Source organism: Symphalangus syndactylus, chromosome 6 (genome assembly GCF_028878055.3).
Source record: "Symphalangus syndactylus isolate Jambi chromosome 6, NHGRI_mSymSyn1-v2.1_pri, whole genome shotgun sequence".
NCBI lineage: Eukaryota > Metazoa > Chordata > Mammalia > Primates > Hylobatidae > Symphalangus > Symphalangus syndactylus.
In genome coordinates this window covers 131,495,803-131,520,438 of record NC_072428.2, presented here as the reverse complement: position 1 = coordinate 131,520,438, position 24,636 = coordinate 131,495,803, and the positions used below count along the sequence as shown (strand labels likewise).

At 45.0% G+C, this 24,636-nt stretch overlaps 1 protein-coding gene across 1 annotated transcript in view; it reads right to left on the bottom strand.

The window, feature by feature from the left end:
• Positions 1-261: 261 nt before the first annotated feature.
• The window catches only part of TMEM178B (transmembrane protein 178B), a 414,373-nt gene continuing 389,998 nt past the window's right edge, over positions 262-24,636 (bottom strand). The window contains exon 4 of the mRNA XM_055284269.2: positions 262-10,077. Coding sequence (XP_055140244.1) covers positions 9,827-10,077 — 251 coding nt within the window. The 3' untranslated portion in view covers positions 262-9,826. The remainder of the gene's footprint in view (positions 10,078-24,636) is intronic.

The following is a 24,636-nucleotide window of genomic DNA, read 5'->3' as shown; positions in this document are numbered from 1 at the left end:
GTTTCCCTCTTTTTCTCTTCTGAATCCCTCTCCATTTTTTCTTCTTTCACCCAACGTGCAAAGCATGTACTTTGGCCTTCACGTGATTGAAATGTTTCCTATCTATTTTCTTCTGGACTCAAGTTTTCAGCTGGTTATCTACATAATAATTGTACTTTTTTTTCTTTACAGAACCCGAGGGAAAAATACCCTTCACCATCAAACACTGCAGCCTCCACCCACCCCCATCATGCTCCCTACCCCTAAGCAGACACAATCCTGTAAAACACACAACATAATCTTCTTTATTTAATTGTTTAATCAGTTTACATTCCACAACTGACAGATTATTTATTTTTATTTTTTCCATGAACAAGTCATTTAATTACCAGACACTTGTTTTTCTTCAATCGATGGAAATACAATATTTCTGCCAATTCGAAAAAGAAAATTGCAAGATGCAGTCAGTTTCAGTGAAGTCCCCAAATGCTCTCTGCTTCCTCAGTCCTTTCAAAGTCACAGGAACCTGGCAATTTCCCTTTTCATCCCCCCTCCCACTTCCCTGTTAAATTTACCTCTCAGAATATCACAATAGTTTCAAGATCTGGTTTGAATCACCTTTCCTGTAATTAATTAATTATGAGAAGGAACAGACAGTACAATAGATCTGATAAGATGTAGCATTCTTGTTAAGATTAAACAATACATTTATTCACATCATATCAGAACAAATTAACATAATATTTTATCTTATTTTAGCACCAATAACCACAGGAATTGCTACCTCCAAGGGCAGAGGCGTTGTTAGAATCCTGCAGTACACACCACTCTTTGTCTGACCAATCAGAAAGCATTATGCAAATTAAAATAAAGGTAAATAAATTTATATTGACTGAGCAATAATCTGGTGGGCCATAAACACTCCAGGCATTTGAGAGTTTTGTCGGTTATGGTCCCTGTCTAATGACCATACAGAAAACATACTCACCAAATCATTTTTGCTCAGTAACACAGGGCTCAGAATGTAATATTTTAAATCAATCAAACCTTGTCATACTGACCTCTGAAATGCTTTGAGAATACCCAGGAGTTGGCACCTTGCATTTTATTCTGTTCTCTCCAGTAAGATCTCGATACTTATCTTTTTTGCAAACGAAAGAGGTTTCTTCAATCCTAAGGAAGGTCTCCAGGCAGGGAAGAGAGGTAGGCAATGGTGGGTTGAGTCCCAGTGCAAGTAGAACTTGTCACCAGCACCGCCACCTCCTAGGAGACCCAGTCTGCCTGTGGCCACTGCCCTTCCCAGGGTATCTCCTTTTTAGCATTTGACTTTAAGATAAATATTTAAGAAAATTAAGGGATTCAGAAAACAGCTCCAAATATTGGTGAGATGATCTTAGCAGGTGACTGGCCCAGATGACGAAATGTTGTAGAGATCTTTGTTCTTGACAGAGAGAAGGCCTGCCTGCCCCTTCCCCACTATATGATAAGGGGATCAGATTAAGGGGTGGGGGGCAGTAGCTGACATTCCTGCAGCTGAAGAATATGGCCTGCTTTGGCCTCTAGGACTTGGACAGGTCATCAGGGACATGCCTGGGGCAGCACCGACACCCTCGGGGGCAATGGGACATGCAGTCCACAGGAGTGGTCATCTCCTCTTACTAAGCAGGTGAAGAACTTCCAGAGGCTGAGACAGCAGCCTCGACATAGCTCTGTGCTTTCTACTCTAGGCCAACACAATAAGATTCACTCCTGCCTTCATCAGCTATGACAAGAGCTATGGCAGTGAGTGACCCACCAGGGAGGACCATCCCATCAGTCTCCTAATGAAGAACCTAAGTCCGTGCTGCCCTATACAGCAACCAGTAGTCAGGTGTGGGTATTGAACACTGGAAATAGGGCTGGGCCAAATTGAGATGTTTTCTAAGAGGAAAATCACATTGGATTTTGAAGACTTCATTTGGAAAAAAGAATGTAAAATATCCCAGTAATTTTTATATTGATTCCATGCTGAAGTGATACTATTTTTGATAATGTTAGGTTAAAATGTAGTCTGAAAATTAATTTCACCGATTTTAGCTGTTTCTTTGGACTTTAAAAAATGTGGCTACTAGAATATTTTAAATTGCATATGTGGCTTGGATCATGGTTCCATTGGATGACGCTGGTCTATACTACCTTCCTGAAGCTGGTTCCATCACTGTGACCCAGCAGAGGAGAGGAAAGTTGGGATTGAAGGTGCCTCTAATCATGGGTTGGGTCACTGGCCAAGCTCGATGTGCCTCCCCTCTCTGGGGCAGCTGGTCTTCTCAGTCCTGCAGGGAGACAGCTGTTTATGCTGCAGATTTACCTAATCCCTGCTCCTCTTTCCTACTTCCTATTACTACAGGGTTACTGCTTTGAGGATCCTTCTCTGCTGCCTTGCTGAGGATTTTCTGGTGATTCTGCCATCTCTCCTTCCCAAAGCTCCCTTCATCTTACCTCTGTTCCCAACCCACATCTTCTGCCTACTGCCTCCACGCCACCACTGCCTCCGCCATCTTCATTCTTATTTGGTAGCAACCTTTGTCCAGACTCCCTGCTTCTGACACTGCAAGCCACATTTATATGGTGAGTCATAAATTACAAAGCAATTCACACATCATCTCCTTGGATGCTCTGTCTCCTACCCCAGCCCAGTGTAGCAAAGCTCAGTCAGTAGAGACAGATAGTAAAATGAGATCGTCAAAGCGGGTGGGAAAAGGAATCTGAGGATGAAAAGGTAGATAGAAGGCTCTGGACTCTGAGTGCAAACTGGCTGTTAGCTCAAGGTCACTTTCTGAGGGGCGAAAGCAGGGGCCAGGAGTAGCAGAGAGAAAACGTCTCCTAATTTACCTCCACGCAGTAAGCACACACTGGCAAGGGCTCAAAGTCTCTCTAAAAATAGCAGCAAAATACACAAGGGGACTGGGCACCCCCAGAGCCCTGGAAGCCCCTGATCCCCATTTGGCTGAGAAGACATGGAGACAAGGTGAGGTAACGAGACTCCCCCAAGGCCCCGAGTGAGCCGGTGACAGGGCCACTCATGCCACCCCAGAGTCAGGTCTTTGTCATGACCCTTGCCATGACCCTTCAAACATTGCTGATTTACTTTTATTTTGGGGGAAGTACATTCTACTTTACAGGGAAAAACCTTTAGAACACAGAGTTCTAAGCAGACACTGGTGACTGTGAGAGAAATAACCAGAAAAAAACCTCCTGTGTCAATGGTATCCCTCCCTTCAAATCCCACCCTAAGTCAGGATTTTAGGGCCATCCACATAAGTCCTCAGAAAACTAAGGGCTACATCATTGCATTTGTTTAATCTCAATCTCCCTCCCCTTTATTTTCAGTTTTCACTTTTATTTGTACATTTTTACAGATAGTCTTGAATAGCAAAACAGTCACACCATGGGTGGAAATGGGGAAGGAGTATGAGAATGAGTTCATGAAAGCTCTTCACAGGAAAGGCTTCATCACACTCACAACACAGACGCACTGGTACAGACAGACTGGAGAGGGTCTATGGGTGACCCGGAAAGGAAAGGAAAAGCTCAGCCAGTGGGAGGAATGGGGTTCTGGAGAGGAGAGAGGGATACAGAGTTCCTTAAGGAGCAACACCTGGTCCTTGGGAATGAAGTGAAGGAGTTGCATTTGCTGAGGTTGGTGTTTGCCAAAGAGATGCCAGCTTCTTCGAACTAATGCTATGCAACTCTTCATGTTCAGACCCAGTTTTCTGTTTTTCACACCTGAACATACACCCCCCTGCAGTTGGGTGGCTCCCCCGTTACCGGCTGGGCTCTATCTACAGAGAGAGCAATGGCTTCCCTTCCCTTGGAGGAAGTCTCACCCTCACACAGACACTTGATCCGTTGCAAAGCAGAAAGTGTGCGGACTCTTTGGGAAGGGCGTTCTTTTCTTGTTTAGAACCTAGGATTCTGTTTTTCCCAAACAGGATCACACCAGACACGTCTTAGTGAATGTACCATCCAAAGGGCTTCCTTATATGAATTCGTATGTTTTTAATGAAGCTACTGGCTTCAGCAACTGACAAGAGAAAGAAGATCCCAGCTCCTTGAGACTTGGTCTCATCCTAAACTTGAAAGATCAGTGAAACCTTTCAGAATCTGATTTGCTTCCACCCATTCCTTGTGGGAATGTACAGCTAGAAATAATGTTAGGAGAATTAAAAAAAAATACTAAGGCATTGACCATGTGCCTTGGTTAACAGTTAACTGGTTTAGCTCATATATGCTATTTGCCCCATATGGTTTACTCATTCTGTCACCTCTGGGAATAACTGAGATGGATAAAGGTGCCCTTTGCAAAACTGGCTCTAGACAAAAGGAAGTCTAGGAGTAGGTAAAGTAAAATAAGGAGCCAATTTCTCTGGGGGACCTGAATGAAGAATAGAATCCTTTAAGTGTGCTTAAGTGGGACAGGTCCAGCCCTGTCCAGCAACAAAGATGACCTTGCACTCTGGGTTATCCTTCAGCAGCGAGGCACAGACACTTGATGTGAGAATTCCATTCCAGCGGGGGGTCTTCTGAGGGATAATTAGAACATACATAACTCATATGACACGTCATGTTTGCAAATCACTTTGCAATTTCTTTGTCACCCTTAATATACCATGAGGTAAGGTGTTATCACTTATCCTCATTTTGTAGATGAGGAAGTTCAAGTATGGAGAAGACACAGTGCCCAGAGTCACAAATCATTTCAGTGCAGAGCTGTAGTGAAATTTACAGTAACTGTTATACAAGTGTAGCTTAATGAGTGAGTTACTCTGGCTTCCGCATTCTTACATCTATGATTAGATTGAGATGGCATCTGACAAAAAAAAAAGGAAAGAAAAGGAAGGAAGGAAGAAAGGAAAGAAAGCAGGCAGACAGGCCTGAATAGAAATCTTGTAGCCCTGCTCCATCCTGCCCCTAAGGTCTGGCATTAAACTTTTAGGCCTCTTTGCTATCTCTGGGGGCTCAGGGCCCTGCACTCTTGCTGCCAGGAACACAGGGTCAACTCAATGCAGACCAGTGTGGTTCTGTGGCTGTACACTGCTCACATGGCCCCAGCTGCCAACCCAGAGACAAGCACTCATTGGGGGAAGTTTTGAGGTCATGACCATTTGGATTGGGCCCACGGTAGATGCCTCAGAGTGACTGGATTATGAAAAATCTTGTAGTCTTTTTCGTATTTTATTTTTCTTATTTTCTACAATGAGCAGGTATTATTCAGGAAAGAAATCCAATACTCAGTAATCACATATTCTAAGAACTAGGAATAATGTTTAAGAAACATTTTGCATCATGGCAGCATCAATGAAAAGAAGGCAAACACAGCCCCAGACATTGAGAGCTTTGAGAGACAGACACCAGAATCCCGTGTGTATGTCAACTCTGGTGGGGTTCTTAAAAATCTGCCCCCTTAGTCTATCCCACACCAGCTGGAAGATAGCATGGAAGGCAACCCTGCTGGTGTGCACCAGCTCTTTCTATCTGCACTGAAATCACCTCTCACTCAGAAACATCGTATTTCCCTGGAAAGGGCTGGCTGTGTCCCCTGGATGGGTAAGTCCCCTGAAGAGAGGGAACATTTTCAGAAAAGCAACTTCACTTTAACTACAAGAATCAACCAAGTATCCCCCACAAACCACACCAAAGGATGACCAGAGTGTATCTCTTCCCACTCCTTCCCCCAGATATTTGAAAAATCAGTTAACACTCAGTGCATAATCCAGGTGAAGAGAGAATCCATTCTAAATGCCTCTGGGTGATGTACCTGAGTTCATTATTCTGAATTTGACCCAGGTGGGCATCTTTGGAGACCTAAGCAGCACATCCTCCCACTAAATCAAGACAGCCACACACAGTGCATTCATTTCCGGCATCTTATCATGAGTGTGGATGAATATTGAGATATAGGGCCCAGTCTCAGAGTCTTGGGATATCCTTCCCTCTTGTCACAGGAGAGGCAAGCATTGCTAGGTGGGACCACTCATCCCTGATGGGAAGATATGCACCTGGACTCAGGGTGCTTAAGAAAGTCTTTGTCTAGATTTGGAGGAGTTGTCCAGTCTCTGTGACTCCATGATCCCTGAAGTTGAAAGGGTAGGGTTGTTGAAAAGCTAAGGCTTGGAGGAGGATTGAAGCTGGAACAGGCACAGATTTTATTTTTCATATTTTGATGCCAGGGAGACACAGACCTCCTTATAAAACCTACCGCCACAATGAACAAGGAAGGGGGCTGCTTGGAGTCTAGGAGACTCTCTACAGATGAATCACTTATCTATGTTAATTGACCAAAGTTGATGCAGGAGGAAAGTAGGAGTGAGTGGAGAGAGAGGAAATGGAAACAGAAGAAGAAACCATAACTCCCAAAACAAGGAGAAAAAGATATGGGACCTCTCTCTAGGTGGAATACCTCACTTTCCTGAATCTCAAGGTAGTAGAGTAGGGAAGGAAATAAAAGTTGCAATGGGCCCCAGGCGCAAGGTTGACTTGCATGGAGCTCAAAGCACATACATGTTCATATGCCAGTAAGAAGTTTGAACTTGACCTGGGGTTGCGGCTGGTGACTTTAGTGAGGTCATTGACCCTAAATGCCCTCATAAGGTTGGGTTCTACTTTGATTTAGAGTTAGCAGAGTCTGATCTACAGAGCCTCACAAGTCAAGGCTCCTCTCTTCCTCCTCCTCATCTCCCTCAGCTACCTCACAGCCAGAAAGCTTCCGTAACTGGTTGGAGTCACATGTTTTAATCTGTGGTCAAGCCTTTATGCTAGAGGGATCAAGGTCACCTGAGATGTCCTCCCGTTGGCCAGGACTTGCCCTCTGAAAGGGGCCTCTATCCTGGTCATGTGGCTGGGTGTCTTTTGCTTCCCAGCAGGATCAGATCCCAAAGTGTGTTCATACTTATCTGGCCCCACTATCAAAGAAGTCACTCAAAACCCCTGCTCTGGGCTGGTGAGTTGAGCCCAGGTTTACATCTTTCCTGGGAGCTTTCTAACATTTCAGGAACTCTCAAGGTTTCAAAGGGATGCAGTAAGCTTTGCTAAATGTCTGTCACAAAGACAATAATTGGATAGAGCAGATCATCTATTCATTGAAAGTATGGGATTTTTTTTTAAAAAAGAGGATATACATAATGATAGGTCTGTGAGCCAGCACCCTCAAACATGGTTACTTACAAAAAGTTTAAATGGTTCATAGCAAATTTCCCCATTTAGAATTTTTCCCCTCTCTCCTGCAACTGGAAAAAAGCTGGAATTTCAGTGTGGTCACAGACAAGCCCTCTCCCCCAAATGGATGCTCGTGAACGCCTGTCTGTCCCTTCCTCGGCAGAGCCCCTTCAGGACACTTGGAAGGAAGACACAAGGCCTCTCAATCTGAGATACTTTTCTTCACTTTTCCTTAAGCCCAAGTATACCCTTCCCCTTAAGGGAGAAATCTAACTTTTCAAAGAAAATTAGAAATAAAATGCCCAATTGAAAAACTGGGTTTTCCTGAAAATTATTTCCCTTCTCATAGCATAAATCCTTTGTTTTAAAAATAATCCTTAGAACCCCAACTGGAAGCTAACAACTTTCCCCGTTGCACAACTTACCCTATCGCCCAGCACACCCACACACAGGGAACTCACACATGAGACCTTTTGCAGAAGCTGACCAGCGTCCCCAGTAAGGAAGTCTTGAGTAGTGCACCCACACCTGTGTGCAGGTGCGTACTGACACAAACGTACACAAAATGCACCAGAGAGATACACATACAGAGAGATCCACATTCAACCCCATTCATGCACATCAGATGTCATATCATATCCAGATATGAATTACACATACACAGTTCAAAGGAGCAGATGAGGGTGGAAGATAGAAGAGAGAGAAGGTAAGTGGTTAGTAGGTGAGAAAAGGAGGAGGGTGGTAGGAAGATGGGTTGGAAGACGTGTAAATGAAACAGATCACACAGCAGTGGAAGGAAGGCTGCTGAGTGCCTGGCAAAGCTCCCAAAGCATATTTGTTTATGAAACAATGGGATTCTCTGCTACACAGTTGACCATGGCTGTGCCAGCTCAGGGATTCTCACCTGGCCTCCCCAGGGCTGCTGGGCACCAGCAGGCTCACTGAGATGACTGTGAGCGGCTCCAGCCCATTCCAGCAGAGTCCCACCACTACAGCATTCACAACTCTCTGGCTGACTTTGCTTGCCAGCACCTGCAGTGCTAATTTGCTCAAATGAGCCCGAGACACTGGGGTGGATCTATTCCACCTCTGTTTGGGTGTTAGCCACTAAGACTATTATTTTGGGATTCATGGCCTTGAATATCAAGAGGGAAAGGAAGAGGATGGAAAGAGTCAAGAGTTCTGCATTAATTTACACAATATCATACAAACTTGAGCCCATGGGAAATGGAGGTGCTCTCTCTGCATGTGACCCACTTCCTTTCGTTTGTACAGAGGTCACCCCTAGGGAAAGGGGAGATGTCCAGTGACAAAGGACAGCTTCTATAATGGGGAGTGAAGGTCTTGTTGGTTTATGTTCTTGTACAACAGCAACCAGAGCAACATTCCTTCTCTCTCCTGAACCGTGTGTTCCCCCTCTTCTCTCATGGCTTATGTGCCCAGCTGTGCCTTGAACTTCCAAAATTAGAGGACTAAATCATGCAGAGTCCCAGAGCTGTAATGTGGAGAACCACGGGGGTCCTCTGGCCCAGTGGCTTTGTTCTTGGTTCTGCCCTCTGGAAATTTCAGCTATACCAAAAACAATAATTTAAAAAAACACAACACAAACAATAAAACCCCACGCTCAAGAAACATCCACCACACACACACACACACACACACGCACACACACCACTCCAGGGATCTGTAGCTGCAGAATTGGCACCCTTATAGGCCTGTCCCTCATGACAATTTCTAGGTCTCTGGGCCTCTATCTGGGGCCATGAAACCACTACAGTGATAGAGAGACAACAGTCATAATGCAGTATTTCCATTTAAAAGGTAGAAAAGAAAAAAAGGAAACCGCCGGAAGTACACATGCACACACACCCACACACACACATCACAGCATGACTCCAAGGCTCCAGTCTGCCCAGGGAGTGCAGGTGCGGCTGGGGACAGGGTGGCCTCTTGTTTCACTGGGTGTAAGGCAGCTGGAAGGTAAGACTGGGTTGTCTGAGCATCCACCGAAGCGTCCTTTCATTGATGCAGATCTTGCCTCTCAGCATGTTCTCTTCCCTTCCCACCGATGAAACATTGTCCAAAAGTTTGGCAGCAAAGAGAAAACGTCCTTCTCAGTTTGTTTTCTCTTCCACTCCTTGCGTGTTGCTGGTGGGCTGGGAAGGAAGTCCGAACAGGAAGAGCAGGAGAAGAAGTGATTCTGAAAATGGCCTCAATGATTTGGTTACATTCTAGGAACTAAGGGCTTTGTTACCCTGTGATATGACTGGTTGGGGTGGCGTCCTCTCTTGTTGGCCCAGTGGGTGGCACTTCCTTCTCTACATCTGTGCTGCCTCAGACCCTTGCCACTGTACCTTCACCACCCCATCCTCGCCAGTGATGGGGATCAAGATGTGGTCGCAAGTGGTGGTGTTTGCTCTGTCTTCAAGAGACCATGAAGCCAAAAGTCAAGAACTGATGGAAGAGCCACAGGATGGAAAAACTTTCCCCATCTCAGAGATGAGGCAACACAAAGTCCGGCGAGATGCAGGTGCCTGAGCCAACTCAACTCTATCTTGGCACTGGCATGGTCTTGATTTAGTTTAGTTTTGTTTTATATATGTATATTATATATATATATTTATATATATATATGTATGTATGGGTTTGTTTTTTAGCACACTGTCCCATTCTCGGGTCTGGATTTAGGGCAGTTGGTCCTCGGGACAGGTTGAACAGAAGGGGCTAAGGTACAGAAGAATCCCGAGATGAGTGTGAGGCCCAGGCCTCCCCATGCACAGAACATGGACCAGCCATAGCCATGGCTGATGTCATCAGGGAGTCCGTACAGGTAGCGTGGGTAGCGTGACAGCTCAAAGTTGATCCCGGCCACACAGGTGCACAGTGAAATGATGCAGAAGGTTCCTGGAGGACAAAGGAAAAGACACAGGATGGGGAAATGGAGAAGGAAAGGGGAGAGGAGAGGGAGAGAGAAAGAGAAAAGTTAATATTATTACATTTTCAGTTTTCTTGAGTAGGAAAAATGGGAAGTCTAGGTAAGAGCAGGTTATCACCAAGGTCAATATCTGGAAATATTCATGTAGCGGAGAATAGTATTCATCACTCTCCAATAATGGCCCAGTCTTGGACACACTCAGGGAGTCTCTCCTTTGGGAAGATACTAACAGATATCTCGTGAGCATTTTGTGTGGGGTAGAGTGAGCAGAAGAGCATTCAGTTCATTTTCCTAAAGCATTTTAAATTCATTGTATTTCTTTGGAGACATGGAAAACACCTCCTGTTTGCTACTTCTTTAAAGAGAAAAACAATCTTTTCTCTTTCTTATACATAACAACTTATTCATACAATTATGTTTTCCTTTAATCTGTTCACCAACAATTCTTCCAAAACTTGGAAATATTTTCCTTTTTCTTGTAAGACATTTCCCAAAGTGTTCTCTCTGGGATGCTAACGCTATGAAATCCTTTACAAAGTGGGAGGCAGAGTTAAAAGACAGGGAATCCTGCTCATGACTTCTCACCCATGAACACGCATCATCTACATTAATATTAAGGTAACTCATCTACCCTACTTTATGTGGAATTTCACAAACTTATTGATGATGGGACGTCCTCTTAAAAACATTACTTATATCAGTCTCTAATAAGAAAACTGCATAAGAGGTAGAATGATATAAAATGGTTTAGAATTATAAACTCATTTTAAACTAATACAACAAGTTTTGGTGTGCCTAAAATGAATTCAATAACTTTCCTCTGCATTTGCTGTGTTTTCTGTTCTTTATGTAACCACTGATATGAGAGCAATGAGCAGAAGAAGGATGTATAGTTTGGGAAGGCTGACCTGGGTCAATGGAAGGAAGAAAAAGGAAAAGCGCCGGGCGCAGTGGCTCACGCTTGTAATCCCAGCACTTTGGGAGGCCGAGGGGGGCGGATCACGAGGTCAGGAGATCGAGACCACGGTGAAACCCCGTCTCTACTAAAAATACACACACACAAAAATTAGCCAGGCGTGGTGGCGGGCGCCTGTAGTCCCAGCTACTCGGAGAGGCTGAGGCAGGAGAATGGCGTGAACCTGGGAGGCGGAGCTTGCAGTGAGCCGAGATTGCGCCACTGCACTCCAGCCTGGGTGACAGAGCGAGACTCCGTCTCAAAAAAAAAAAGAAAAAGGAAAAGCATTTTTATAGGGAAGGAACAAAAGGAGGTGCATTCAATTTTATATTTATTATTAAAACTCTTGCTTTCTAACAGCCAAGTTTCTTTAAGATTGAGCCTTGTTTCTTTAAGATCTAGCCTAATTTTTTCCAGAAGCTTCCTGGAAGACAAGGAAGAAAATATAGAGTGGAAGAATGAGGCTCACGAGCTCATGATAATTTAAATGGCCACAGTTGACCCTAAAATAAGTATTAAGTGCTATGTGCTAGGAACTGTGCTAATGATATAGTGGTTAAAAATGAATTATTTAGGCAGATAGTGAGGGTAAAGAAGTCCTCGGTAAGGTTTTCCTTTTAATAAAAAGCAGCCCCCAAATCATTTCTTTGAGCAAATCAGCAGCCTGTAAAATTGAGCTGCAGACATAGATAAGTAAGCTGGAAGCTTGCACGTGTGCATACCGGCAGCTGTGCCAATAGGAAAAGGCTGCCTGGGGGCTAGGCATGTTCAACACGGTGGCTGCATCTTCCCTTTCCTTTGTCAACCACATCAACAGTAAGGAGCAAACAAGATGGTGCCCGCCAGGTAGAAAATCCATTTGCATAATGAAAAGATTAAGATGGGGTGGCCAGCTTCATCGCGCCCTATGTAAATGTCACACCTGGTTCAACCAATCTTTGAGCCCTATGTAAATCAGATGCCGCCACCTCAAGTCGGTCTATAAAACCCTATGCACTTCGCCACAGACTGGAAGTCCCACTTGGGCACCCTTCTCTCTCTGCAAGAGAGAGAGCTATTCTCCTTTCTCTGTCTTTTGCCTATTAAACCTCCGGTCCTAAACCCACTTCTTGTGTGTCTGTGTCCTCGAGTTCCCTGACGTGAGATGACAAATGTTGTATAATTACCCCAGATAATGACGCTGCCTCACTAAGTATGTGGCATGTATTGAAACCTTAATTAATAAAACAACTCTAAGATGTGGGTTATATTATCCCCATTTTACTGATGAGGACATTGACACCCAGAGAGCTTAAGTCATTTGCCTAAGATCACACAGCTAGTAACTGGCAGGGTCAGGTTACAAACTCAGGAAGGCTAGTTCCAGAGCTTGCAGTCTCATCCACTGTACTGTTTACAACTGGTGCCAGGCAAAGTGGGTCACTTCATGGGTTTCCCTTGTTTGACACCTAAGTTCCAGATGCCTTCTCTCTCACTCGGCATGGGTTAGGGCAGTTTGTAGTTTTGGAGGACTCAAAGCAGATCACTGAGCCCCACACCCACAGTTTCTGGTTCAGGAGGTCTGGGGTGGGGGCCTGAGAATTTGCATCCTGAAGAAGTTCTTGGGGCATGCTGATGCTGCTGGCTCAATGACCACACTTTGGAGCTATAGGATTTGGAACAAGTTTTTACTGGAGAAAGATAAAACTTAATCGGCCAAAGCCCAGATCACAGAGGAAGAAATACAAATGGATAGTACGTGTGAAAAATGGTCAATTCTACCAATAACCAAAGAATTGAAAATTAAAAGCATAATGATAATCTATCAAATCAGCAAGATTTTGTTTTATTTTGTTGTTTTTTTTGTTGTTTGTTTGTTTTTTAAGATCATCTCCAAAACTAGTAAGGGGGCATCCCATAGACTCTAGGGGGAGTGTAAGCTGGTGTTTCCTTGCAGAAAAGTGATTTTTAAAATACTCATACCTTTGTCCTAGTAATTTCACCTTAAGAAAATAATCCCACCTGGGGACAAATATTTAGGTATGGACATGTGCAAGATTTAGATATGAAGATGTCTATGGTGAGGGTGCCTTGAGGAGCGGCTGTCGGAGGGCAGACCAAATGAAGCCCCAGATACTGGGCAAGCACTGTTTTCAGAGCTGAGAAGTTTGACCTTTATGTAGGGTCAAGGCACTTTGGTGACTTCAATCTGCATTTCCAAAGACCACTAAGTCAGAAGTGTAGAGGGCAGCCCAGAGGTAGGCAGACCAGTTAGGAGGTTGCCGTGGTCATCAGGGAGAAGCGGGAAGTCTGGCAAGGTGGGAGCAGAGCTGGGAGCTCCAAATGGCTTAGTGGATGATTGTTTACTCAATGATTATTTGTAGAAACAACTGAAGGTGATCTGGGCACAGTGACAGTATGACTGAAGTGCACTTGTGTCACACGTGTGTGCATTTGTATTTTGTGCATGTGTGGATGCATTTATGCATGTGTGTGATGTGTGTGTGTAGTGCCATCAATGCTTGTGAGAACAGTACTCCAAACTTGTGGGAGTTACAGAACATCATAGTTTTTTTCATGTTGTGCACTAGGGCTCAGACTGAATTCTCTGATGGTCCCCAGAGTGGATTACGTCTCAACCTAGACTCCCTGAATCAGAAGGTCTTGGGGAACAGCATGGGAATCTATAGTTTTTACAAGTTCTTCAGGATGACTTCTGTTGGTCAGCCTGCTTGAATCCTTGTGTGGGGCAAAGGTGCTTTGTATGACCTGGAGAAGTGATTCCAGGTGGGTAGAAGCAGGGGCAGGAGAGGAGAATGAGGCAGCCTGCAGGACACAGCCAAGGCAAGAGCAATTGCCTGGGGTGGGAGAGTAAGAGGAAGCTGTGTCTTGGCACTAGTTTCTAATAAACCAGATTCCAGCAGACCAAAGCCAGCCTGCTCGTGCCTCACCTACTGTGGATGCTGGTTTGTGAACCTATCATTGGATGTGTAATGCTATAATTTACTAAAATTTAGATTTAGGACAGAAAGGGGGGGCAGTGAGGTGAGTTCAAGTTCAAGCCACCCTTGGGATGTTCAAGGCATTTGGAAACATGAATCTGGAGCCTGATAGAAAGTTCTGAGCCAGAAATGTGGTCTGAGTCATCATCTCATAAATTGAAGCTGTGGATGGGATTGAGGTCACCCAAGGACTTTATATAAACTGTTTCTACAGAGGATACTTAAAGAAATGGAGAAATTTCTTCTTATCAAAAACCATGCTACGCTGGTGAAGTCCAGTGATTTGTTCTGAGACAGGAGGTCGACCTCAAGGAAACTGTGGTCTTCCCAAGCTGACAGTAGCTGATGAAGCTGGATATACATGATTCTCATGGCATATTCCACAGCAGGGCAGGCAAGACACAAAGGATGTGGCTGATGAATGGGGAGTGAAGGGATAAGGTCTGGGTGGACCTAAGTACCAGTAGAAAATGACTCGACTTCTTCATAACATTCATCTTGCTGTTCTGCTGTACTAATGGAGTTGATGAGGAATCTTCCTGCCTTCACTTCCTGTTAGTTGCTCTGTGACTGTGGAACCTTTTGAAATTCCTTCTGTTAGCTCTTGTCAATATTCCCATAGATGGGAAAACACCTTTATGGCTCCCACTTGAGATGGCCTTTAAAGTAGACCATTGATACAACTTGCTCGGAAATTGAATGTGTCAAAGAGGGAAGACTTGGAAGAGGTTTGATTAATTTCCATATATGCTACTGTTTTCTGTTATGAGCAAGGATTTATATGTTTTTAATATATACATTTTTTGAGACACGTTCTCATTCTGTTGCCCAGACTACAGTGCAGTGGTGCAATCATAGCTCACTGCAACCTCTGCCTCCAAGGCTAAAGTGATCTTCCCACTCAGCCTCCCTAGTAGCTGGAACTACAGGTGCATGCCACCACGCCCAGTTAATTTTTAAATTTTTTGTAGAGACAGGGTTTCACCATGTTGCCCAGGCTGGTCTCGAATTCCTAGGCTCAAGCAATCCACCCACCTTGGCCTCCCAAAGTGCTGGGCTTAATAAGGATTATAAATGTGAGCCACCACACCCAGCCAATAATTTATATTTTTATGTACCTCCCCACATAGAAGTTCAAATTTGAAAATGTGTGCTAATAATTAGAAATAGATAAATGTAGGTGCATAGTAGATCCTCAATAAAGGGACTGAATGAATAACGTGGTGCCATTCCTACTCAGCACCATATTCTGACAGTTTACGTAAAGATATGCTTTGACAAACATTGATTGAATCCCATAGAGAGGGGGACAAAGGGGAGACATATGGGCAAGGACCCTGACTGACAGATTTCTGTCTAGTGTGATGAACACAACTCTCTGCCTGTGGTTTGGTAGCAAACTGGGGAGTGTGGCGTTCAAAACTCCTCCCCACTGACTAGCTGAGGTTAGGGGGCAGGTCCTCTAGGAAAATATTTCAAATGGCTCTGCTGGAAAAGATGTCTAATTAAAGGACAGCAGTAGACATTACAGCATGGGAACTGCAACCTACTCCATTTACCCAAAGTTCAGCAGTCCCCTGTGCAAGTGGCACAAGCCTGGGGAGAGCTACTGATGCAGATGAGGGGGCTTCTGCTCAGAAAAGAGTCCGTATGCATCCCCTCTATGGGAAAGATAAAGTCCCGCTCTCCCCAGCAGGAGCAGACCATGGCCTCTGGGGCTAAGTCTTCGGGATCTGTCATTGTATTTCACATGAGCATTTATTGATACATAAGTGAGGATCCAAGAACTAGAATAAATAGTAATGCATAGTCATATCTTCTTAGTAACGCCCACTGTGAATTGGGGTTTGGGTCTAATCCCAATCAGACTCCAATACTGACTGTAGTCATGGTGTAACAACAACATGAAAAGAACTCTGCCCCCAACCCTTCCTTTGGGAGCTGGGTTCTGCTGTGTGCTCCACATGCTGGCTGTAAGCAGTGCCAGGCATAACCCTGGCCAGGGCAGTCATGACAGTAGGAGTGGTGGCTGGTGGTAAGCAATGTCAGGTCTTGGGGAGGGGGCATTGGTGGCATAGTAACTGTGGTGATGGGGAAGAAGGGAGACATTCCTGTGGCTGTGGGTGCCCTAATATGCAGAACAGCAAATCAGCAAATATTTGTTGAACTTCTATGTTTGGGTCAAGCTTTATGATACATGCTATGGACATCAAAGAAAGAATAAGGCATGATCCCTGCCCTTAAGAATCTTTAATTAATCTAAGAATTAATCTTTAATGAATCTAAAATAAAAAGCTTTTTGAAAAGGCCTATACTCTAGGCAGGGATATGAGACGTGCATAAATGAAAAGTTGAAGATGAAGTGAAAATAGTATCAGACTGAGGGTGAAGGGACCTGAGTTTGTTATCAGCCCTGAATGGTGGGTCCCTCATCTGTAAAATCAGGGAGCTGGAGTAGAGGACTGTAAGGTTCCCTCCCAAGTCTAGGAGTCTCTGGGAAGAGCATGAGTCATAAATACCCAGTAGCAACTGGTAAGAGTTATACTCTGATACAGATGATGATGCTGGGTCGGGGAGGGTTTCCCACAGGAGTAGAGTCTTGAAGGAGGGACAGGGTTTCTGCAGACAGTAAACAGAAAGTGGTCCCCACTAGGTCTGGAGAGCATCCCTCCTTTCATCTCAGTGCCCCTTTGTCCTAGGGCTCTGTGCCTGTGGTAAGACGGCATGCTCGCAGACAACACTTACTATGCCTCTAACTTCTGAAAGGCTTGCTGCTACCCTCTGAGTCATGCTTCCATCATTTCTCACACAGACCACTGTAACAGATCACTGGAGTACTGCCTTCTACTTTTGCCCTCAAAGAGTAGCCAGTGGTATTTTAAAAATTAATCAGATTATGATTCTCTGCTGCTTAAAACCCTCCAATAGCTTCTATCACACTCAGAACACAATTCCTATATCCTGCGCATCTGGCCTTACCTGAGTGCATCCCGCCTACCTAGCCAACCTTGTTTATCACCCTGACTCCCACCCTCCCTACACTCTGGCCTTACTAGAGAGCATTCTCTCTCAAGCCAGTGAAGGTTGCCCTACCTCAGGGCCTTTGTTTGCACTGGCTGTTCCCGTGCCCAGAATGGCCTTCCTCCAGCTCTGCTCAGATCTCAGTTCAAATGTCATTCTCTCAGACTGTCCCTGGCCTTCTTCAGAAGTAGCATCTCCCCCAGTGGTTTTCAAACCCTGATCCATGGCGGCAGCTCAGGAGCTGCCACTGGGAAGGAGGGCAGGAAGTAGAAGAGACTCCCAATCCTCTCTTCTCTTTGGCCAGAAGAGCTTTGGTTTGATCTGTTTCCATGTGAAATTTCACTGGAAGAAAGAATTCCAGTGACGTAAACATTTTTGAAAATCACCAGCTTTGTCCATCTGCGAGGGGAACTAAGGTATGTCATTGGAGGAACTGTCCTTTGGATAGCAAAGTCCAGTGGCTGCTCTGTGGGTGGCAAGGCCATGCCATTGGCAGAAACAGCAAATTGATCTCAACCCTCTTCCTACTGGTTCTGGAAGGGACCTCAGACTCCTACTCAACCCAGCCCTCCTGGCAGCTAGCTGGAGCCAGCCAGTCGCAGCTGGTTGGAATAAGAAACGAAAACTAATTACCCTTTCTGTGCCAGAACTCTCACTGGCATTGGCTCAGAGTTCAGGAGTCCACTTAGAAGAAGGGATGGCACCACCCCAAGTAGCTGCAGGCCGAGAGCTGTGCTGTTAAGACCTGCTGACATATAAGCAGCAGCACCCTGCAGACCCCTGAGCTCCAGTGTCCCCGTCTGTAAACACCTGCGAGTGGGAAGGCATGGCCGAGGTGGGGAAGGGGCTATGTAAACACACATGCTTCCTTGTGTTGGCTCAAAGGCAGCACCTGCTTCCTTTGATGACTGTCCCCTCCTGAAAATCTTTCAGGAATCACATCCACAACGTCACCTTGCAACTCCCATCTCTGAGCCCTTGTCAACACCTGGCTGGAAGAGGGGAGGATAGTCTCAGTGCTCTGGACGTGCTGCTCCCCCAGGACCCCTCCACACTGTTAGGGTGAAAGAGAGGAAGCCACTTTCATGCCCAGATTGCCCACTCCTTGTCCCAGCACCAAACTTAGCTGCCTCCTCCATCTCCTTCACATTCACATTGCTGCCATCCCTCATTAATATTTCTCTGGTTGCCAAATATTAGCTTCTAGTTTCCTTGCTAATTTTAGTTTTTTGGCTATCTGACACCTTCCTCCTGCTTGGATATCTCTTTCCTCAGTTTCCAAGCTGTCCTGGCTCCAGGCTTCTCCCTCAGTCCTTCCTACCCTCCACTGGTCTTTCCAGCCCTGCAATTCCCAGCTCTTCTCTCTCCCCACATCACACGTCCTCGCCAGCAACATCCTCCTCTCCTCTGACTTGAACTCCCACGACTGGTTCATGTGATCATTTCCTTCTTTCTACACCCCATCCCCAGGGGCATGGTATATTCAAGGTGTTCCCTGGCCACACACACATTTTTAGTGCTACCTCCATCAGCCCAAATTTCCATAAGATCCTGACTTCTTTTATTCCTTCAAAGTCTTGCTTCCCTAGTAGGATGACCAACCATTCCAGTTTGCCTGCAACTTGAGGGAGGTTGGTGCCTGGAACATGGGACTTTCAGCCCTAAAACTAGAAAGTCCTGGGCTAAGAGAGTCCAATTGGCCACCCTCTCTGCTGTTTCCTCACAGTCCCGCTTTCTGCTCTGGGGCCAATAGGTAGTGTTGTAGTGATGACATCAGTGAATCCCTGCTTGAAAGTTAGAAAGCACCACGTGGGCCAGAGGAAACAGAAACTTGGATCCCTGGAATGCGTCGCTAATGTTAGGAAGTGCCAGGTAGGGACAGCATTGTTGGGGAGCAGCTAATTCTTTTGTCACTCTGAAATGTCACCAGGGAACAATTAGTCAGCCAACCCAATAATGGCTCTTTCCCAGTACCACCTTAAAGGTTAATGACCAAAATATTTCTGAGTTGATATTCAGAGTTATGGAGCCAACTCCCTGCTCAGCTCACTCTGAGTGCTAATTGCAGGTGTATAAGGTGGACAAGGCGGTGCTTCCTGTGTGCTTGTTGCTGGATTGGCCTACACAGAAAGGGGAGACTAGAACATGTGTTTCCACTCCACTTAGGGATTCTCAGAGAAGCCACAGCAGTCAAGACACAGCAATGGACCCTATGGAGAAATAGCATCAAAATTGAGGCCTCAGGCTAGGCAGCAGAAATGCTCTTACTAATTCAAGAAGCTGTCTCCTAGGAAACCAAGGCCCTCACGAGGCTTCTCACAGAGATTCGGGGCAGTTACACATTGTGTGCACAGGCATTTGCCCAAATATCTATTCCTTATGTGACCAAGTTATGCCCACAACTTCAATGGTGCACAATTTCTACAGGTTTCTAGATCCAGATATCCATCTGTGTGACATTTTCTGCTCCCGGGAATAAGGAATGGTGTCTGCGGATCCCCAGTCCTGGCTTCCTCCCTTGTTGCTACGTGGAGAGAGGGCCTCTGTTCTGACGGGAGCCCTACAGGTTGCTGCGAGGCAGGCTCTGCAGAAACACCCACGTGGCTGTGCATGTCAGGGAGGTCAGAGAAGCAGCAGCCAAGTCCTCCATGAGACACCTCCCTCTATTCCCTCTCCAATCTTTAAAGCCAACAAGAAGCAAATCAGCAAACAGAAGGAGAGCGCCTCCTCCTTCAACGCTGGCACATCCATCCTGGGAAGTGGATGATACAAAACCCTGCCTTTGCTCAGATTAAATGCTTCAGCCACATTTAGCTCTTGAGAGCACTTTACAGCTTTGTTCAGACCTGCACAGAATATAAATTACTGTTGAATTATACACGATTGCATCATCAGCACTCAACAGGCAGGTCACAGGGTTTTACATCAAAGGTGCCTTAGGGATTTGTCGGGACGAGGCAGGGGAGGGTGGATGTGTTCAGAAAGAGAACATGCTGAGAGGGATGGGGCTCTGAGTTGGGGCAAAAATCACTGATCGTTCTGCAAGCTGTGCAAATGCTCCAGGCGCACACTGCCAGGAGTGGAACTCGGGAGTCAAGCCTCTGGGGCAAGCAGGGTTTGTGTTCCTGTATATCGTGTGTCTATACACGACAAGGCTGCTCTGCACCCAGGTGTGAGCCTTCCACAGCAACACAGCATCCCAATTCAAGTGACTACAGGCACTGGTCCATCCATAGAGGCTAGCCTCATTTCCAAAGAGAATATGCTCAGATTCCTATCATAGAACCTGGAGTCTTCTCCCTTGGTTTTTACACATCTACGGATGGCCATGGAAATACAGGAATTCTGCCCTTGAAAAATTCGTATGTTGAAACCCTAACCCCTAGTATTTCACATGTGACTATATTTGGAGATTGGGCTCTTAAAGAGATAATTAAAATGGGGCCATTAGGGTGGGTCCTAATCCAATTTGACTGGCGTCCTTATAACAGGAGGAGCTTGGGACATACAAAGAGACACCTGGTGCGTGCACATGCAGAGGGACAGCCTTGTGCAGAGGCAGAAGAGGGAGGTCATCTGCAAGTCAAAGGAGAGAGGCTTCAGAGGACACAACCCTGATGGCACCTTGAGATTAGATTTCTGGATTCCGGAACAGTAAGAAAATTAATTTGTACCGTTTTAGCCACCTGATCTGTGGTATTTTGTCATAGCATCCCTGACAAAGTAATACAATAGGTGAATATACAATAATTGGCTTATTAATATTACTTTGCAACACAGGATGAAATAAGAACATCTGTGTGGCCAGAACTTGTGGCCATCCTGTAGCCAGAACATGCATCTAACATAGCCACAGAAAATAATACCTGTTAGGCATCTTGTGTTCTTTTCTTTTTTTTTCTCCATCTATTCTCCCTCACCCAGGTAATTACGCTCACTCCCACTCAGCTCCCTTCAATCCATTTGTTCTTTTGGGTGTAAGTTTAGATTGGATCACAAGATCAGTGGCCTTGGTAGCCTCTATGCTGAGGCTACAGCCTTTACAAACTTCTGAAGCCATCTCAAGGGCTGAGCAAATGGAAGGCGACATTGGCAGGGTGTTCAAAGGGTTTCATTACAATGGGAATTTACTAAGGTCAAAGTGCCATTGTCCTGTCTCCTGGACTGGAGTCGGAAATTCTCACCCTCCATGAAGTCTACACAGAGTCTTTGAAGTTACCCATTATGGTCTAATCCTAGTCCTGAATCTCCCAAGACATCTTCCCCAAGTATGCCTAGCACGAGATTATCCACACTTTTTCTGAATCTTTAACATTTTCATGGTCCGAAACAACAACCTGCCAATTAATTGCACCTCCTATCCTCTGTCTGAGTTTGTGCTCAGCCAGCCTGTGAATTTCTCAAGAACTGGCGTGGTGGTGTCTCCTTTGGTATCACACACAGCACTGAGCATTCAATCCCTATCACTTGGACAAATGGGATTTCTAGGCTGTGCAGCTTATAACTAAAAATATGAATATTGGCCAGGCGTGGTGGCTCACACCTGTAATCCCAGCACTTTGGGAGGCCGAGGCGGCGAATCACCTGAAGTCGGGAGTTCGAGACCAGCCTCACCAACATGAAGAAATCCTGTCTCTACTAAAAATACAAAATTAGCCAGGAGTGGTGGCACATGCCTGTAATCCCAGCTACTCGGGAGGCTGAGGCAGGAGAATCGCTTGAACCCTGGAGGCAGAGGTTGCAGTGAGCCGAGATCATGCCATTGCACTCCAGCCTGGGCGATAAGAGTGAAACTCTGTCTCAAAAAAAAAAAAAAGAACATCGAAACCTAAAGGAGAATGAAGTAAACACACTATGCCTTGTCCCCTCATTCCCCTTTCTTAAATTGTTATGTGATTGCTGAGGTGTTTGTGCATTACACTGCTGTGTTTGTGTGTGTGTGCACGCACACAGGTGCATGCACCCATCCATGTACACACCTTGTGTTTCAGTGGACACCTTGGACTTCAGAAAGCAGTTTTCTTTTTTTGCAGGACTTTAGCATCAGAATAATGCCCTCTCTGCAGGATTATTTTGAAGAGCCATAATAATGAATGTGAAGAGTTAAAATTGCTTTCTACATGTAAGGTATAATATTAGAAATGGAAAGCTTTAAGTGAGATTGAAGAAAAATTGTTCTCAAGACAAAAAAAATGTTTGCTGTTTTCATCTCCGTCACCCACTCCATTCTCCTTCAATCCTACCCCAGGTTTGTACATACTACCCTGGGGAGCAATTGCTCTCAACAGAGAACAGAGGAAGTGCTTACTCAGGACCCTTCATTCTGTGGACTTTGTCAGAACCAGAAGCATGGAACTTGGAAGGATCTCAGGATACACTTCTGAGACAGATCCTCCTTGGTAATGGAACTTACCTCCTAGATCCAAGAGTTTACAGCCTCCAGTGGGGGTACATGATGACATTGGTGGGTCTGTGAAGAAACTTGTTAGGCTCATATCTCAACCAGACTCTACTAAAAAATACAAAATTAGTCGGGTGTGGTGGCATGCACCTGTAATCCCAGCTACTCAGGAGGCTGAGGCAGGATAATTGCTTGAACCCGGGAGGCAAAGGTTGCAGTGAGCTGAGATCGTGCCACTGCACTCCAGCCTGGGCTACAGAGTGAGATTTCGTCTCAAACAACAAACAACAAACAAACAAAAAGTAATAAAAAGTTGAGAGAAAACGTCACCATCCATCTAGAAAGGGATACATGACTCGAACAGATGCTGTCCTTCTTCCTACTTGACTTCCCCACCACTTTCAACCAACACTGCCAACAGTTCGGTGTGTACTCTTTCCATTTTTCTTTCTGTTCTTATATATTTTTGTAAGTTTTATACCTATAAAATCATACCTACTCTTCTGTATCTGGCTTTGACCACTTAATGTGCTTTTGATAACATTCCATGCCTATACACCAAATCTTAACCACAAAATATGTTACACTGTATGCATGTACCAAATTTACCATTCCTTCACACTGATGGATGTCTGCACAGTTGCACATTTTTCAGTGTTACAAAGAATCCTGCAGTAAATATCCAAGTTGGGGACCTTTTGTAAGAGCTACAGAGGTTCTGACCCTGGCTTCTCTGGAATATAGAGCTGCCATTGATGGTTACCCCACACTTTCTTATTAAATGACTGTGAGAGTGGCATTTTTATTAGTTTTAATCAACATAGCATACACTCCTTCTTTCTTCCTTTGGTTAAAACATCACCACTATTCTTTCTTATGAGGAAGCCATTCTGTAGTCACAGTGATTAATTCAGGCATAGGCTGAATTAAGTTGAGCCTCAGTTTCTGTATCTTCTGTATCTCTTGGGGTTGCTGTGAGATTATACAGATCTACACATGTATACACACATACATACATATATATGCCTATGAAAATTATATATATACATATCTTTATATGTATGAGTATATGTATTAGGATATATACAGCAAATAAATTACATAATTGACATAGTCATCCTAAGCTAAATAATTTGCTGAAGGTCTCAAAGCATGTGACAGTGCAAACATTTGATTTTGCTGTAAAGCCTCAAATTATTTGGCCGCAGAAACATCTGAGAACCATTCATTCCACTGGCTTCCACTGCTTTCGTTAAAAAACAGTCCTCCAGGGGAAGTAACTTCTAGCCCACTCCACTTGGCCCACCTGGCCTCGGATATTTCATGCTCCCCGTGAAATGAAAAGTTGTGAAGATCTGCTATGAGCTTTCTATATAGGATGGGAAGGAGAGTTCTGGAAAGGAAACAAATTAAGAGTATACCATCCATATTTTTTTCCAAGTGAATCTTTGCAGCTTCTTATCCATCTGGGCCTTGGTTCAGAGCTGAGAGTTAGTGAAATCCAACTGGCTTCTTAACTAAACTGAGAGTGGCACCTACAGCTGTACAGTAAGGAGCATCCTCAAGCTGTGATTAGTGTGCTTCCAAGAGTGAAGCCACTTAGAGTGTGCCATCCTCCTGCCCCTGCTTTTCTTCTCTCACCTTCTTCTAGCCAACTCTTTCTGGTGAATGACAATGGTCCGTGGAGCAAACTTGGAGAATCTGTAGGGCAGAGGGAAACCTTGCCCTGGGTTTCTTGCTGGGGAACAAGGCTTACAATAATACAGAACTTCCTGCAGACCTTTTCTGACACTGCATCTTCCTAGTTGCTCTGGCCATTCATATTCTAGGTACCATGCAAGGCTTTTGCAAAGAAAGCCGCATCACTCCCCCAGGGCTGGCATGAGGCCCAGGACACACAGATCTATCATTGCATTTGAATTCCTGTTTTGGTAGTCATAAGGTTCTCTTGACCAGGGGGTACATCAGGACAGCCTGTACCAGTTTCCTGGTAGGGGAGCTACAACATACAGGGGTGTGGTTTTGTGGAAAGTGTACACTACCAAGAATCAAAAGACCTGGGTTCTGGTCCCATCCTTGCCCGTAAGTGGGCAAATCACTTCATCTCTCTGGATCATGATCCCTTTAACCATAAAATACAGGGGTATGATCTCTATGGTCCTTCTTTTTC